General features: G+C 36.3%; 1 protein-coding gene across 2 annotated transcripts; it reads left to right on the top strand.

Annotated features, from left to right (window-relative positions):
• Positions 1-2,426: 2,426 nt before the first annotated feature.
• On the top strand, positions 2,427-6,387 carry LOC132273737 (WAT1-related protein At4g08300-like). Of its 2 annotated transcripts, XM_059774785.1 has the most exons (7): positions 2,433-2,939; positions 3,246-3,308; positions 3,938-4,054; positions 4,618-4,861; positions 5,223-5,381; positions 5,712-5,863; positions 6,011-6,387. In XM_059774785.1, the coding sequence occupies exons 1-7, from the start codon at positions 2,728-2,730 to the stop codon at positions 6,228-6,230; spliced, it is 1,167 nt and encodes a 388-aa protein (XP_059630768.1). In that variant the 5' UTR covers positions 2,433-2,727; the 3' UTR covers positions 6,231-6,387. The 2 variants fall into 2 exon arrangements, with proteins under 2 accessions (XP_059630769.1, XP_059630768.1); XM_059774786.1 differs by lacking the exon at positions 3,938-4,054 and having other exon boundaries at positions 2,427-2,939.
• The last annotated feature ends 8,379 nt before the right edge of the window (positions 6,388-14,766 follow it).

The following is a 14,766-nucleotide window of genomic DNA, read 5'->3' as shown; positions in this document are numbered from 1 at the left end:
AAGAAACTGCATTTCATTCTAGCTAACCTTGAATCTTCAATGTCAGGTGGGAGGGAGATGGCGTCCTCATTCTATGGGTGGTGGTGGTAGTTAAGTGCCAATTTTGGTGATGCGTTAATAACAATATAAACCCAAGTTGGTGCATTATCATAGGGATGTGGTATCTGTGACATGTGATGTTCAGATGGTTGAGGTGAAGCCAAACATGGTGTTGAATATGTGGGTTCATTTGGGGAAGTACCCAGGGTAGAGGGGTAAGAACCTGTAGTTTGTTAACCAGTGTGTGAAGGGGTTGGGGATGTGACCTGTGTATCACTTGTGGAAGGCTTTTCTGGATAAATAGTTTGACTAGATGGATTGCTGATGGGATTTGAACTATTTAAAGTAGGATGTGATGATTGTGTATCTGTTGTAGGCATAGGGCATGACACCATAACAGGTAAAGCATGGGGAGTTGGTAAAAGTTGAGGTAGGGACATACCTGTAACAAGGGGATTTGAATTTGAATTTTGAATTGTTACAACGTCATCAGTGGAAGCGGCTTCTTGACCGTTGCAGTGGTGTTTCAGATGTGAGGTGGTGGTGTCGTACTATTGGGAAGGCATAGATTGTAGTGCACTTTGATGGTTATCATCACCATGGTCGCGAATGTGATTAAGTTGAATGATCTAATCACTTAGTTCTGTGTTCCTTTCTCTTAGGGTTCTCTGGTTCTCCAGTCCAACCCCAATGATACCCCTCAGCCATTCAACCTCTTCAAGCAGATAACTATATTTGTAATTGTTCCTGTATTCAGCCAGCTCCACTCTGAGTCTGAATATTTCATCAACCATGGCTTGGGTATTCTTCGGATCAGCATTCCAAAGAATGTTGTTATGATCATCAATAAACTTGGATTTGCAATGGGTTGATTTTAGATCAGCAAATGTAACCTGTTTTGGTTTGTGAGTTGGTGATGCTTTGGTGTTATGGGTTGCTGTATGAGTATTGTGTGATTTGAGATTCTGTTTTAAGGAGTACTAAGGTCTCTTGAGGATAGATGTGGGAGGTTGGAACTGTTTGGTGGGTTGTGGAGATATTTGAGATTGAGAGAATGGAGGTTTGAGATGGTTTGGGATGGGGTTGTGAATAGAGGGAGGATTAGCGTGCGAGAGCATTGGGAGAGATATGATATTGATGAGTTGTTTTATCAAGAAATGGAGGGATTATTGCAAATTCATATTTTTTTTTTCAATGTTTGTTTTGTGAAAATATAATTAAACTCCCAACTTACAACATTTTCGTAGATCTAATTTTCTTTAGTTAGGGATATAATTATCTTTTTTTCACAACAAACATTGGACAAAAGTGTTTTCACGATAATTTGAAAGGCATATTTATCATAAAAAGCTAAAAAAACTTGTCGCATATATCAACGTCCACCATTTATTACTATTGTGAAAGTGATGACAGTTGCCGTTTTACTCCCTTTTTTTTCTTATGACATGGCAGATATATGTAAAAAAAGCATTCCTCGTAAAATGAATACTCACTATTTCCTCTTATTCTCCTGTGTAGCGATACTTTCTGCATAACCAAGTAAAGATACTAATATATATATATTTAAACAAATATGTACTCACACGTATATTGCTCGTTCAAACCCCTTTTTTCCTCTTTGAGAGAAGGAAGGTTAAATCATTTAAGTAATGGTCCACTGGAATAGCTGGTCCATAATATTTAAGACTCCAACAAATAAAAATAAAAATAAAAATAAAATCCAAACTAGGCTATTACCAAATAAGAATGGCCAAGAGTGAGATGACAATCTCTTCGATCTCCACCTTATAAAATTCTATTAAGAGTAACTAATATGTCACATTGTAAGTATCAATTATAGCCATAACATATATATCTAGGATAGAGAGAAAAATCATAAATAGCTTGTGTGGTCAGCACTAAAAGGATTAGTGATCTAGATGCCGAATTTATGTGGCTAATATAGAAGTTAAGTACCCATCATAGACGTATTTGACAATCTAACTCATGCAATTGTGGTATGATCGGCATGATACATATTTCTATATCTATACAATATTTTTATATTAAACTTGGTCATAATTGATCAGCTATTTAACATGATCTATTATACCGTTCGAAAAAAAACACACATGGTCATAATTGATCAGCTATTTAACATGATCTATTATGAAAGTCGTCATCGCACTAACACTTGTGTAATTGAGATCAAAACTTTTTAATTTCATACATGCATGTCAATTTTCCCCAATCAATGAGTTCACTAAGACACATTTTCTAAAAGATGGTGTCCACTCTTCATACCACCCAATTTTTTTTTTTCACAAACACCAAAACCCTACTTGCATCATCCCAAAGCACTAAACCAAAACATCACTTGCTGGTCAATGAATCCCAATCCCCACTACCCAAAAAACAAATGAAAAGAATTGTTTTTAGAGAGAGACACACAAAATTCTCTCTAATCTTTTTTTTGATACCAAAGATTCTAGTAATTGCTTGGAAACAGAGCGCCTTTTTTGGTTAATGGATGAGGGAATCTATAGGAAGAAGTTAAAAGTAGCTACATTAACAATGTATAGTTGGTTTTTCACTATTTTTGCTTTGTGGTTATAAAAGGCCACCACTTCTCATTTTGGTTCAGTACTACTACTTCTACAAACCTACAAGTAATTGTGTTTGGGGAGAGAGAAAGTGAGAGAGAAAGAAATGGGAGACCAAAAGCCAAGTGGAATGCTGAGCTTGTTCTTCATTAAGATAAAACCCTACTTGGCTATTGTCTCCCTGCAGTTTGGGTATGCAGGGATGTACATACTCACCATGGTTTCTTTTAAGCATGGCATTAGTAACTACGTCTTCGTCGTGTACCGCCATGTAGTCGCCTCCATTGTTATCGCTCCATTCGCATTTCTTTTTGAAAGGTTTTTCTTTTCTCTCCCTTCAAAATTACTTCTGTGTGTATGATATATATATATGTATATATATATAGAGGTAGCGCAGTGCTCGATACTTCTGTCATGTGTGTGTGTATATATATATATATATATAACTTTAACCTTGCTTTTCTACGCGGGTATATTGTTTCGGGAACCCAGGTCATAATGGAGCAAATTTACAATATTGGTGCCAACGCCCACTCTCAATTATTATGTGTGTGCATGTAAAAAATACATAATCTTGTTCATTTTATACTAATTGAGCGACATCATTTGTTATATTTGTTGCAGGAAAATAAGGCCAAAGCTGACACCCTCGGTCTTCCTGAAAGTAGTAGCGCTTGGTTTTTTGGAGTAATTCTCTAAAACACCTTATACATACATAATATATATATATATATTTATTTATGTCAACTTGAACATATGCACCTCTATGTCTTCACGAACTAAGAACCATCTAATATTCGTTGGCATTCTAAAAGGCTAATCTCAACCGTACAGTAAAGTTAACTAAATCTTTTGAACTCATTTCCTAATTAAAAACCTGATCTATACCTTCAGATTTTTAGGTACTATATAAAACTACAGGTACCTTTTGTGTACTAATAAAAGTTTAGCTTCAACTTTGGACCAAACATAGTATTACAAAAGTTTAGATTCCCAAGTAAAATAAATTCGAGTATGAAAGCAACCATTTTGTATGAAATAATGTGAATAGTTTTTCTACCTAGAAGACTGTCATTTCCATTTTTCTTTCTTGTCACTCTCAAATATGATATATAGAAGATCCGGTGACATATATTTATTTATTTATTTTTATTTGACAAGAAACTCAAACAGCTACGTGTTCCTTGGAACTTGAACTTTAGCCTCGACGTTCTACTACTTAATTTTAAAAAAAGATGGAACCCTCCATAATTCTGGCTATTAGACACCTGCAAGTCAATTAAATTAATGTTTCTAACTGTCTGTTTGACTATCAGGCCAGTGATTGATCAGGACTTCTACTTCTTGGGGATGAAGAAAACATCAGCATCATTTGCATCTGCCATTGTTAATGTCCTCCCAGCCCTTACCTTTATATTGGCAATCATTTTCAGGTAAAGATTCAATCATTTCATATCGTGAACTTGTTGAGCTAGCCCTCTAGTGTATAAAGTTTCATGCATTTTGGTGGCCTGCCACCCAGAAAGCATTGGGTCCACCAAACACAATCATAAGAATCTTCCAATTTGATGAATGATATGGATGCTCAAGTGTCCACCCAAAAGCTCGCCAGCACAAAGATCTAATGAAAGCCAACATTCATGGATGAGAAAAGATTCTACTATCCGTGAAAAGATTCTACTATAACCATGAGCTTATATCCTCGCTACTAGTGACCCTCGGTGTTTTCCCTACTCTACTAACCCATAAACTATTTCTACCCGTCAATTCCCTCATGATTAGACAAGCACGACTATCTTGAATATCTGAAATACTACTCTCCCTATATTTTTCATAAGAAACTTAAAATTAATTTACAAAAAAAACAAAACAAAACACTTAAAATTAACATGAACTTGAATGATGGTATACTAATATCTGGTGCAAAGTCTATACTCTTGTTACAAAGCTCTGCTTTCATCAGGATATATGTAACATGTATGCTTTATCTGATTAGGTTGGAGAGGGTTAACTTGAAGCAGAAACATAGTGTAGCAAAGGTCATTGGAACTTCAATCACACTCACAGGAGCTACGGTGATGACTCTATATAAAGGCCCCATCTTGGATATACTCGGGAACTCGCAAGGAAGGAACCACCATAACACCACCACCAGTACTTCTGCTGATCAGCACTGGGCTACCGGGACGATTATGGTCCTAGCCTCTACCTGTGGTTGGTCTGGTTTCTTCATATTGCAAGTTAGTTCTCTCTCCTTGTGTATGGTTTTGAACATTTTACATTGTTTGATGAGAAGTTAAAAGGATTATTAAAGAGGTTAAATGGATTGGGCATGGTTATATAAGTGACGGAATTGAATATATTTCTTGGTGAATATTATTTAGAAGCTTTATCATTTACTCCCTAGTAGTTACAATTGATCTTTTGATACAAACAAATGGTGGGTTGATCTGAATTTTGGAAATTTCAATCCTACATTTGATATTATCCAACTTCCACTAGTTTTTTTTTTTATAGTTAAAGAACTTCCACTAGTTGTATTGAAAGAAAATTTGCTTAATTTGTCACAAACTATTTCTAATTGGTGTGCATTTGCCTCAGTCAATTACATTGAAGCAATACCCGGCACCACTCACTCTGACGACTTTGGTATGCTTGATGGGCATCCTGGAAGCCGGAGTTGTGGCACTTGTAATGGAACACGACATTGGCGCCTGGGCACTTGGTTGGGACTCGAGGCTTCTTGCTGTAGTTTACTCTGTAAGGGCCATTTTACATAAGAAATCTACTCATCACAGTAACATGCCTAGTTAGTAATACGCCCTGGGAAATATTTCCAGTTGCAGTTTTGAAAGATATGGTAAAATATGCCAAATTACCGCGAACCCAAATGAAACGATTTTAACCCTAACCGTTTAGTTTTCCCAGTGCAATTCTAATTCTATATTTTTCTCCTATCATAACAATATCAATTTAATCAATTTATTAGCTTGGTTTAAAATTCTTGTTTTCTGTTCTGAAGAAGCTATATTTGGACTGGCAGATCAAGCCTCCACAATTCACCTTTAACTCTGCTGACTTTGTGATTAGGGGGTAGTTTGCTCTGGAATTGCATATTATGTGCAAGGCATGGTAAACAAGGAGAGAGGTCCGGTGTTTGTGACAGCGTTTAGCCCTCTCTGCATGATCATCACTGCTGTTCTCGGGGTCATTGTTCTGGCTGAGCAAGTTCATCTTGGAAGGTATTAGCAACAGTCCTATTTTCGTTGTTACATATATTCAACTCGAAACTCAATTGTGTTATATATCATATGTTTTCGTAGAACCACTTGGTGACTTTGTGTAATCGAGTTAGCTCACAGTAGTTTTCTTGCTGATCTTGATCTCAGTTTAATCGGAGCCATTGTCATAGTCTCGGGTCTGTACATTGTGGTGTGGGGAAAAAGCAAAGATTATTTAATCTCGAAAGGTGATCAGAAAGGTATGCCCCATGAATTGCCCATAGTGGACAGTAGTACTAGATCAGGCAGTGTTGATGGAATCAATGAGGAACATGCCAAGAAATTGAAGACAACAACAGAGAACAATCCTCCATTGCAGGAGCCATGAAAGGGAAAGCACAATCTCTCTGTCTTTCCATGTTGAGTTGCATCTAAATGTTTTTGCTTTTTTCTTTTTCTTTTTCTTTTTTTTTTTTCTTTTTTTTCCTGAGAAAATGTTTTGTTTTTCAGTAATACAATGAAGGTTGACTTCCATTTTGGCTTGAGTAATTGGTTATGAGCTTGTCTACACACTCTTATGCTTATTTTCGTTTAACTTGATTTCACAGATTCACCATTGTCATGGGGTGGTATGTTTATGTCTACACTCCCATGAAAAGAAATGGTAATCTGATTAAGCATTGGCTTCTAAAAGAAGTAAAGAACTCATAGAGCTTGAAAAAAATAAATAAATAAATCAGCTTTCACAGATGAATGTATATTAGACATTTTATTGTGTCGCATTTTCCATTGACCTCAAATGACTACTCTCTTTAATATGTGGCTGCCCTTATCTCCCAGAGACTCCAATTTTGTGTTGAGCCTTTGAACTAGTGATAATATCATCACATTCATAGGAATCCTATATACCCTTAGCATAGTTAATTGTGTTCCTTGATTCTTTTCTCTGAGTTGGAATTTAACTTTCCCTCTAGGAGGGTATGTTGATCGTGGATGTTGTTTCTAACCCCACCTACTGTTATGTGGAATGAAGAACTGCAAGCAAAGTAAAACCCTGCATTTGTTCTGACAAGTGAATCTTTAGGGGACGATAAGATTTGGATATATTCTACCCAAGCATCTCCAAGCCATTATCCAATGGATACGATTGTCACGTCATCAATCATGCAACTATTCACTATGTTATGGTTCCACACACAAATTCAAACTGTTGATGATGGTTTGGAGAGAGAAACTAGTGGAGAGGGTCCAAATCTGGGGAAGATAATCGAAGATGGATTGATGGATATAGGCCGATCTGGAAAGTGCCGTTGAAGTGTTGTGGACAGTACTTTGGGGTTAGTGTGTCGCAAAATAGAGGCTGCTTGTGAGGCTCATTCTTGCATATGATCCTTTAGTTGTTCAGTGTATTACCCATAGCAATAAATTTGATTAACTGTTAATTTTCAATGCACCTGCTAGAGAATATTGTAAATTGTATACTAAGGTTAGGCCGGGTAAGCTGTTTTCACCTATCCTCGTTATCATGTATATAGGGTTTACTTGCTCTCCACACATAACCTCTCATATATAAACCCCTTTGTTCTCTTGTATTTATCATTTCATATCAATACAATACATTGCATTTCTCTCTCTCTCTCTCTCTTTCTAATTCCTAACATGGTATCAGAGCCCTCAATTCATTCTTCTTCTTTATTTTTCATGTTTTAATTTCTTGGTTGTGTTCCAATAAGCCTGCCAAGAACTCACAATCTGTTTGGTGTCAAAAATAGGTCCTCCACAAGTCCTTTCGCACTTCTGATCATATCACGTGAAAGTATAGACCTAGACTGTCCCGATGCCACCAAGGCCCGACTTGTAGCCAGAGGATACACACAGGAGTATGGTATTGATTTTGATGAGACATTTGACCCTGTTGCATGTCTTCCCTCTGTTTGCACTCTTATTGTTGTAGCTACTTCCCTTCATTGGGGACTTTTTCAGATAGATGTTAAAAATGCATTTCTCAATGGTGATTTACACGAGGAAGTTTACATGCAACCTTCTCCAGGTTATCATCATCCTCCTAATAAGGCGTGTCAACTTAGACGTGCTCTATATGGCCTCAAACAGGTACCTCGAGCTTATTTTTCCATATTCAGTCAGACTATCTCTCATCTTGGATACTTTGCTAGCTATTATGACTCAGCTTTATTCTTCTGACGCACAGATCGGGGTATCATTCTTATTTTACTTTATGTTGATGATATGATCATCACTGGAGATGATTTGACAAGAATTTAGGAGTGTGAGATATATTTCGGTAACAAAACAAGACCTAGTCGAGTTGTAATTTTAGGTACCATATCAGGATCGACATCGACATTGACTGCGGAATTTGGAAAGTTGTTCAGAAGAAGAATATTGTTGATTATTAAAAAGGAAAGAATAACATTTTTAGGAAATCGTTTCTCACTTAGGACACAAATACCTACAAGGTATATTTTCCAGAGTTACCAAAAACAAAAAATCCAATTTCAAATTGGAATCTGTCAAATGGGAACCGGTACTTGAATTTGGGAACCGATTCAAGAAGTTGAGATTTGAGAAAAATCAATTCTGTCATTTGGGAACTGGTACCAAGATCCTCCTACTGGTACTACTACTGTTTCAGTTTATGGAAACTTAGTCCTGATCAGTTTTGAACTTCCTATTTGGTTTAGAAGTTTACCAAAAGTCCTATACACGAAATTTCAAGGAATAAGATTTTGAAAACTCTATATAAACCCTGATACACATCTAGGTTTATTTATGGCTTTAGTATTACAACTTCATTATTCGTAAAAGCCTTAGGAAGATTATTCTTGCAGAAAATCCAAGAGATTTCTTTGTCATCTTTCTAGAACATATACACATAAACACATAGTGAATTTAGAGTTGTATTGTTCAAATCCTGATCGTGATCATACACTTGCATCTACGACAATTGGAGAAAAATAGATCTATTTCTACATCAAATTCAGATATTGAAGAACAGAAGTAAAATCGATCACTGTTGTGTGTTTTTGCATACTACTTATAAATTTATCACTCGCAACAGCACGAATCCCTATAAGATAGCACTATAGAGATGGTGTCGAACCCACAGGGAGATGAGTTATTATATTCTGCTTTTAACTAATTTTTATTGGTTCACAGGTAACTGATTGAATTGATTGCTTGGTTGTTACGATTATAAACTGAAAGTAAACTAAAATTAAACTAGAGTGATCAGAGAGAGAGAGGTCTTAGGGCTTTGACTTCACCACAACCTTTGTAACTATGGTTAACTGTTTCAACTCTGGTGATTTAATTACATTATATTTCAAATGAATTGAACTCAATAACATTCATTCAATTAAGGTTTTAAAGAAAAATATTTTATAAAATGCAGTTAATTATAACCTAGTTGCGGTTAGCATGGACTATCAACCTACCTACTTTAACTACTTTGTAAACAATCTCTCTTTCCTAAGCATAGACTATGAAAATATTCTTTTATAAAAAACGTTAGAACACTATTACATGACCTCCATTCTTATGTCCAGCAGGGCTCCGCCAGATACCGTCCAATAAGAATGGGTTGAGAATAGAAAACGAATAGTTATATCTAAGATAAGGTTATAACAATTTGAAAACTATTTAAAACATTAAATCCAATTGAGTTGTCTCAATTGCTCATAATCATACAATCAAAAGCATAATATATTAAAAATATCCCAGAGTTAAAATAATCAAACCATAGTACTAGATTGGGTTACATCAGTGCCCTAAGAGAGGAATTAGCTACTCATGACGATGTCGAATATCATCTGTGTTGTAGTTGTCTCCATCGTCACGGACGACACTTCTCTTCTCAGGATCTTCACCTTCTAAGTTTATGGAAACCCTAAAAGCCACCATAGTATCAGCCTTCTGAATAATATGAGAAAAAGGACTTGAAATTTCAGACCTCTTCTATCAAGGCCTATGCCTTCTTTTATAGAAGAAAATAAGGATCTGGTGGGCTTTTAGGTCTTCTGACCTATGTGGAGTGAAATACGACTTGAGAAGGAATAATCCCGTACTTAAAATCTAATATGTCATAGAAAGCTCGAGCTTTAGGAAGTAGAGCTCGAGCTTTGAGGTTCAGGCTCAAGCTTTGGGAACAAGGCTCGAGCTTCTTTAGACTAATGCTCGAGCTTCAAAGAATGGTGCTCGATCTTCACTTTGACACTTAGCCAATTTTCTTCAACTATTTTTTGAAGCGTCTTTTTCTTCAACACTTAAAATATTTTTGGGATTGAAATCTTTTAACATTGCCCGATCCAAGCTTCATGGGCTCAAGTACTGGGTACCAAGCTCGAGCTTTGAATGATAGTGCTCGATCCTTGAGTCTTGGCACAAGGCCCTGGGAGCTTAGTTCTTTAACTCTTCAAATTCCGATGCCTTGTGCTCGAGCTTGAGGGCCAAGGCTCGAGCACCCTGAGGTAAGGCTCAAGCACCCTTTGCTAGGGCTCGAGCTCTGAAGGTACAAGGCTCGAGCTTTAATGCCTTGTTGACTTTTCTTCTTTTTTTCTTGCAAAGCTCGAGCCTTAGGACTTGGGCTCGAGCTCCGGTTCTTGAATTCTTCCAAATTTCACCATTTAAGGTCTCGGCTTGTTCTGGATGATCAACAGCGACTCTGTAAGCTTCGATATCATCATAAAGTCCCAGTTTTAGCCATTTCTCTAGGAAAGTACCTATAAACACATATTAAACATAAATCAGTCTAACTATGGCTAGAAGTATTACTTTATGCCTTAACATACGTATATTTAAGGGCTTGAATATGCATTATTCAGCACTCATCATACCCCCAAACTTACATATTGCTAGTCCCTTAGCAATACAGAATTAAAAAGCCATTTTCGTGGGAATCACGGTTGCATTTAGCCTATACAACAAGCCTTTAAACCCCTAGGTTACCCCTAGTGGACGAGTTATAGTCTCGTGAGAGTTTCCAGTGATGGTACCCACAAACATCTTAAACAATGCCTTAATAGCACAACAAGCTTATTCAAGCCTATTTTCAAATCATAATATCCTTACAACTCATTAATTAGTCAAATATAGCAAGTACAAACAATCATATAATCAGAGAAACTTTTAACTTTCAATTTCAATTTAACAGCCATGGTCCCCATATATCAGTTTAATCATTCATTCAACAATCTTAATTTCCAAAACACTTTTTGAAAGTGATCTTGCAATTAAACGTGTGGCTTGCTGCTCATACTTGTATTTATTCCTCAATTCACAGACAAACTTTTCAAATTTCAACTCCCAAGTCATTATTATTTTTTTTAAAGAGTATGCATTTTTCAAAAAGGATATTGTGCAATGTTCAGGTCTATTAAGCTTTCTAAATCACCTATGTAACAAACTTTCAGCCAACGACTCCAAGACCAGATGGTCTTAGGGCATTAAGTGACAAAGCACCCCTTAGGACTTAATTTGTAATGTTTTCATTTTTCCCCATTTTTCATTTTTCCTGAATTTTTGTCATTGCAAGGGCATTTTCGTCTTTTTGCCTTTTTCGTACCGGACACTGTGGAGTGTGCCAATTATGTCCGAGAGTTGCCTAGGGAATTTCATTGAGTTTAGGATTCTTTGAAATGCAAGGGTGATCATTCTAACATTTTTCAGTTTTTCTGGCCGGACGGTTCCGTGTGGGACCCACTACCAGAATTGTTGCACACGGGCTTTTGGTTGGGTCCATTTGCATCATATTTATTTTATTCAATGTGTTATATGTGGTTATTGTATAGTTTGTGCATATATATATATATATAAGTTTAGTGTGAGAATTAATAAGAAAAAGAAAAAAGGAAAATAAAAGAAAAATGAAATGGGACCCACCCCCACCTTAAAGAGGTTAGAGACCACTCTTTGGTCTCCCATTTTCTCCCTTCTCCCTCAAGTCTCTCTCTCACTCTCTCAAAATTGTATTTTTCTTTTCTTTTGCTTCAAGAGCTTCAAAGCTTGATTCCTCCCTCAATTCTTAGAACTTTTAAATGTCATTTGCGGCAAATTGAAGCTCACGGTGAGATCTACAAGTTAATCGGAGCCAATCTCCATTTGGCCACCATTTAGGGGACCTCATGTGATACCCCCGGATTTCCGAATGCGGGTTGGCCAGGCCCACGCCCGATTACCCGAGGATATCAAAACAATTAGCAATTTAATGAACACAGAATACAATATAGAAAACAAGAATGAATAAAATTTTGCTGAAAAGAACCTAGAATGATAATCCAATAATTGAAAACCTCAGAATAAATAATTTCATTGATAATTAAAACTATTTTGATACAACTGATCCACCACGAATGGAAATCGTTCTCCAATTTATACAACTCGGGAATCCATCTAGTGGACCCCTAAAATATCCAATGGTACTCAAAAGACTGGAACAAAACCCAAGTCTTAACATGAAATAAAATCCTACGCCATCAGTAGAGTGAATAACTGTATCTGCTCAGCACGATCAAGCTCTACAGCCCAGAACTGACGAACACCTGAAAAATAATAATAAAAGGGTGGGTCAGGCCCACAAGCAAGTTCTAATCTAACTGCAATCCATACAGTGACCCGATACGCAGATACACCATAGATACCTCACAATATCTATCTAGTCTATACATATATATATCCACACTATGGGACCTTCACTGAACTACAGTAGGGATCTCAACCTGAATAGAAGGCAACATGCGAATACGCACCCAAAGGTGGGCATGAGTACCAAGACCTAACAGGGTACACCCAACCTACTATAACCAGCTACACATCCACTGCATATACGCACCCTAACCAACAAGTTTGAGACTCAAGCTCAACTCGTGGTACCATAAACATATATATCTAAACTCCGTTCCTAACCATTCATAAGAAATCCAATAAGTCATTCGGCGTATTCAACCGTACCGACTTATATATATAAGGAAGATTTATTTAACAACCCGTTCCCTTATTCCAAAATAGGTAGGACTGAGTATTTAAATCAGTCTGTCCCTAATATGCCACCGTCCCATACCGGTGCATACAATCCACAAAGTCCATATAATTGATAGAACCAGTCATACTGTTCACCAATTAAAATCCATAAGGTAGGAATTAGCATTTTGAGCTAAACCATACCCAGTATGCCACCGTCCCATACCGGTGCATACCATCCTCTACATCCATGTAAATTACAACATTCAAATGATAAGCAAGTAATTTACAATGCAAAACCAAACCCAGATAATTGACAGAATTTTAATGTGAGAATTCAGCAATTAAAATCCAATACATAATTCCAAATAATTGGTCAAATTTAATATAAGAATTCAGCAATTATAATCCAATATATGATTCCAAATAATTGACCGAATTAAGTATAAGAATTCAGCAATTATGTTCCAATACATAATTCCAGGTAAATTACAAGGCATAAATAATAAGCACGTAATTTATAGTCCAAAACCAACCATCCACATCGTTGCAGAATAGTATTTAGTATTTTAACAACTTAAAACCAAAACCATGTAAATTACAGACTATGAATGATAGTACAGCAATTTAAAATCTAAAACCAATATCCAATTAATTACAGAAGATTTTTAAATGTTTCAGCAATTTAAATCCAAATAATTAACCATATAGTTGCAGGAGATGATTTAATAAATCAACAACTAACATCCAGAGCCTGCATAGATCACATCTAACACATCAATGACCCTATAATACATTTAAAACCATTTTATAAATATATTAAATCCCACTGGAATGCCTAAAAATAAGCTTAAGTATTTAAAACTTCATCTATCCACTAACCGTATACAATGTACATAAGTGTTATACAGTTTGATCCGTTAATTTAGAATTAACCTTAAATCAATTTAGGGTCTTAATAACACCCAAAATTAACTATTTAATCCCCCCGTGAAGTCTTATTAAATTTCTAAAATTTAATCAAGCCATTTAGTTCCTTTCTCTGTTAGTAGCATACACCGTTGTATATTTTTTACACTGCTTCATCCTTTGTCTTAAAGACTTAAACCATGCAACATAAGTTTAATAACACTTAAAATTAACTACTTAGATCCTCTGTTAAGTCCCTACAGTTCATTAGAATCACTCAAAAGCTCAAACAGTGCTCAAAACACCAAACAGAGCCCTAGAAAACACTTTCTGGACGTAAAACAAATTGGAGCCGGCTCTTGGAATGGAAGAGCCGGCTCTTCCCCTATTAGAGCCGGCTCCAATTCCCTAGGAGCTGGCTCTTGCTGAAGGGGAGCCGGCTCTTGACTTTCTAGAGCCGGCTCTCTCCCTCTTGAGAGCCTCCAGTTCAGTCTCTGCTCCGTTTTTACCTATCTGCTCGTTCTCTGGTAAGTCCCTACCCTTCTGTTTATTTCTTAAACTGATCCTAAGGGTTTATTATCACTCTATTAACATCTACAAGGTTTGATTACAGTAATTTAAATCAATTACAAAGCTTAAGGTTGCTATTGAACTTACCAAGCTTTTAGTATCAAAACTGAAACTATATGCAGAAATAGAAACGAAACAGATTGCACACGTATTTAAAACAGAATAATAACATCCCTATGAGTTTTGTATAACCCCAGTAGAGTTCCTATATTGTGTCTACAAGAGTTGCAATCAAATGCAGAAACTAAGGCTACGATAGAAACCATATGCTTTAAGTATAGAAAACTGAAACAACACTTACATACACTGTAACAGATATTGATTTCAACACATACGGACCAACAATAAAACACATAATAAACATATCAATTCCAGTTTCTGCTTGATTAAACCCTAGAGATTATCTAGGTGCACAGAACACGGCCCAAAGGGAAAGAGGAAGACAGAACTTGCCTGAATAGGTTTGCAAA

Source organism: Cornus florida, unplaced genomic scaffold, assembly GCF_030987335.1.
Source record: "Cornus florida cultivar Cherokee Brave unplaced genomic scaffold, ASM3098733v1 CherokeeBrave_3.0.0_Hap2_Chr09, whole genome shotgun sequence".
Classification (NCBI taxonomy): Eukaryota; Viridiplantae; Streptophyta; class Magnoliopsida; order Cornales; family Cornaceae; genus Cornus; species Cornus florida.
This window is presented reverse-complemented; position numbering and strand designations above follow the sequence as displayed.

Coding starts and splice junctions, on each gene's coding strand:
- LOC132273737 (XM_059774785.1), top strand. CDS start 2,728: ATGGGAGACCAAAAGCCAAGTGGAATGCTGAGCTTGTTCTTCATTAAG. Junction 4,055..4,617: donor ATATTGGCAATCATTTTCAG/GTAAAGATTCAA, acceptor TTATCTGATTAG/GTTGGAGAGGGTTAACTTGA. Junction 5,382..5,711: donor TTCTTGCTGTAGTTTACTCT/GTAAGGGCCATT, acceptor CTTTGTGATTAG/GGGGTAGTTTGCTCTGGAAT.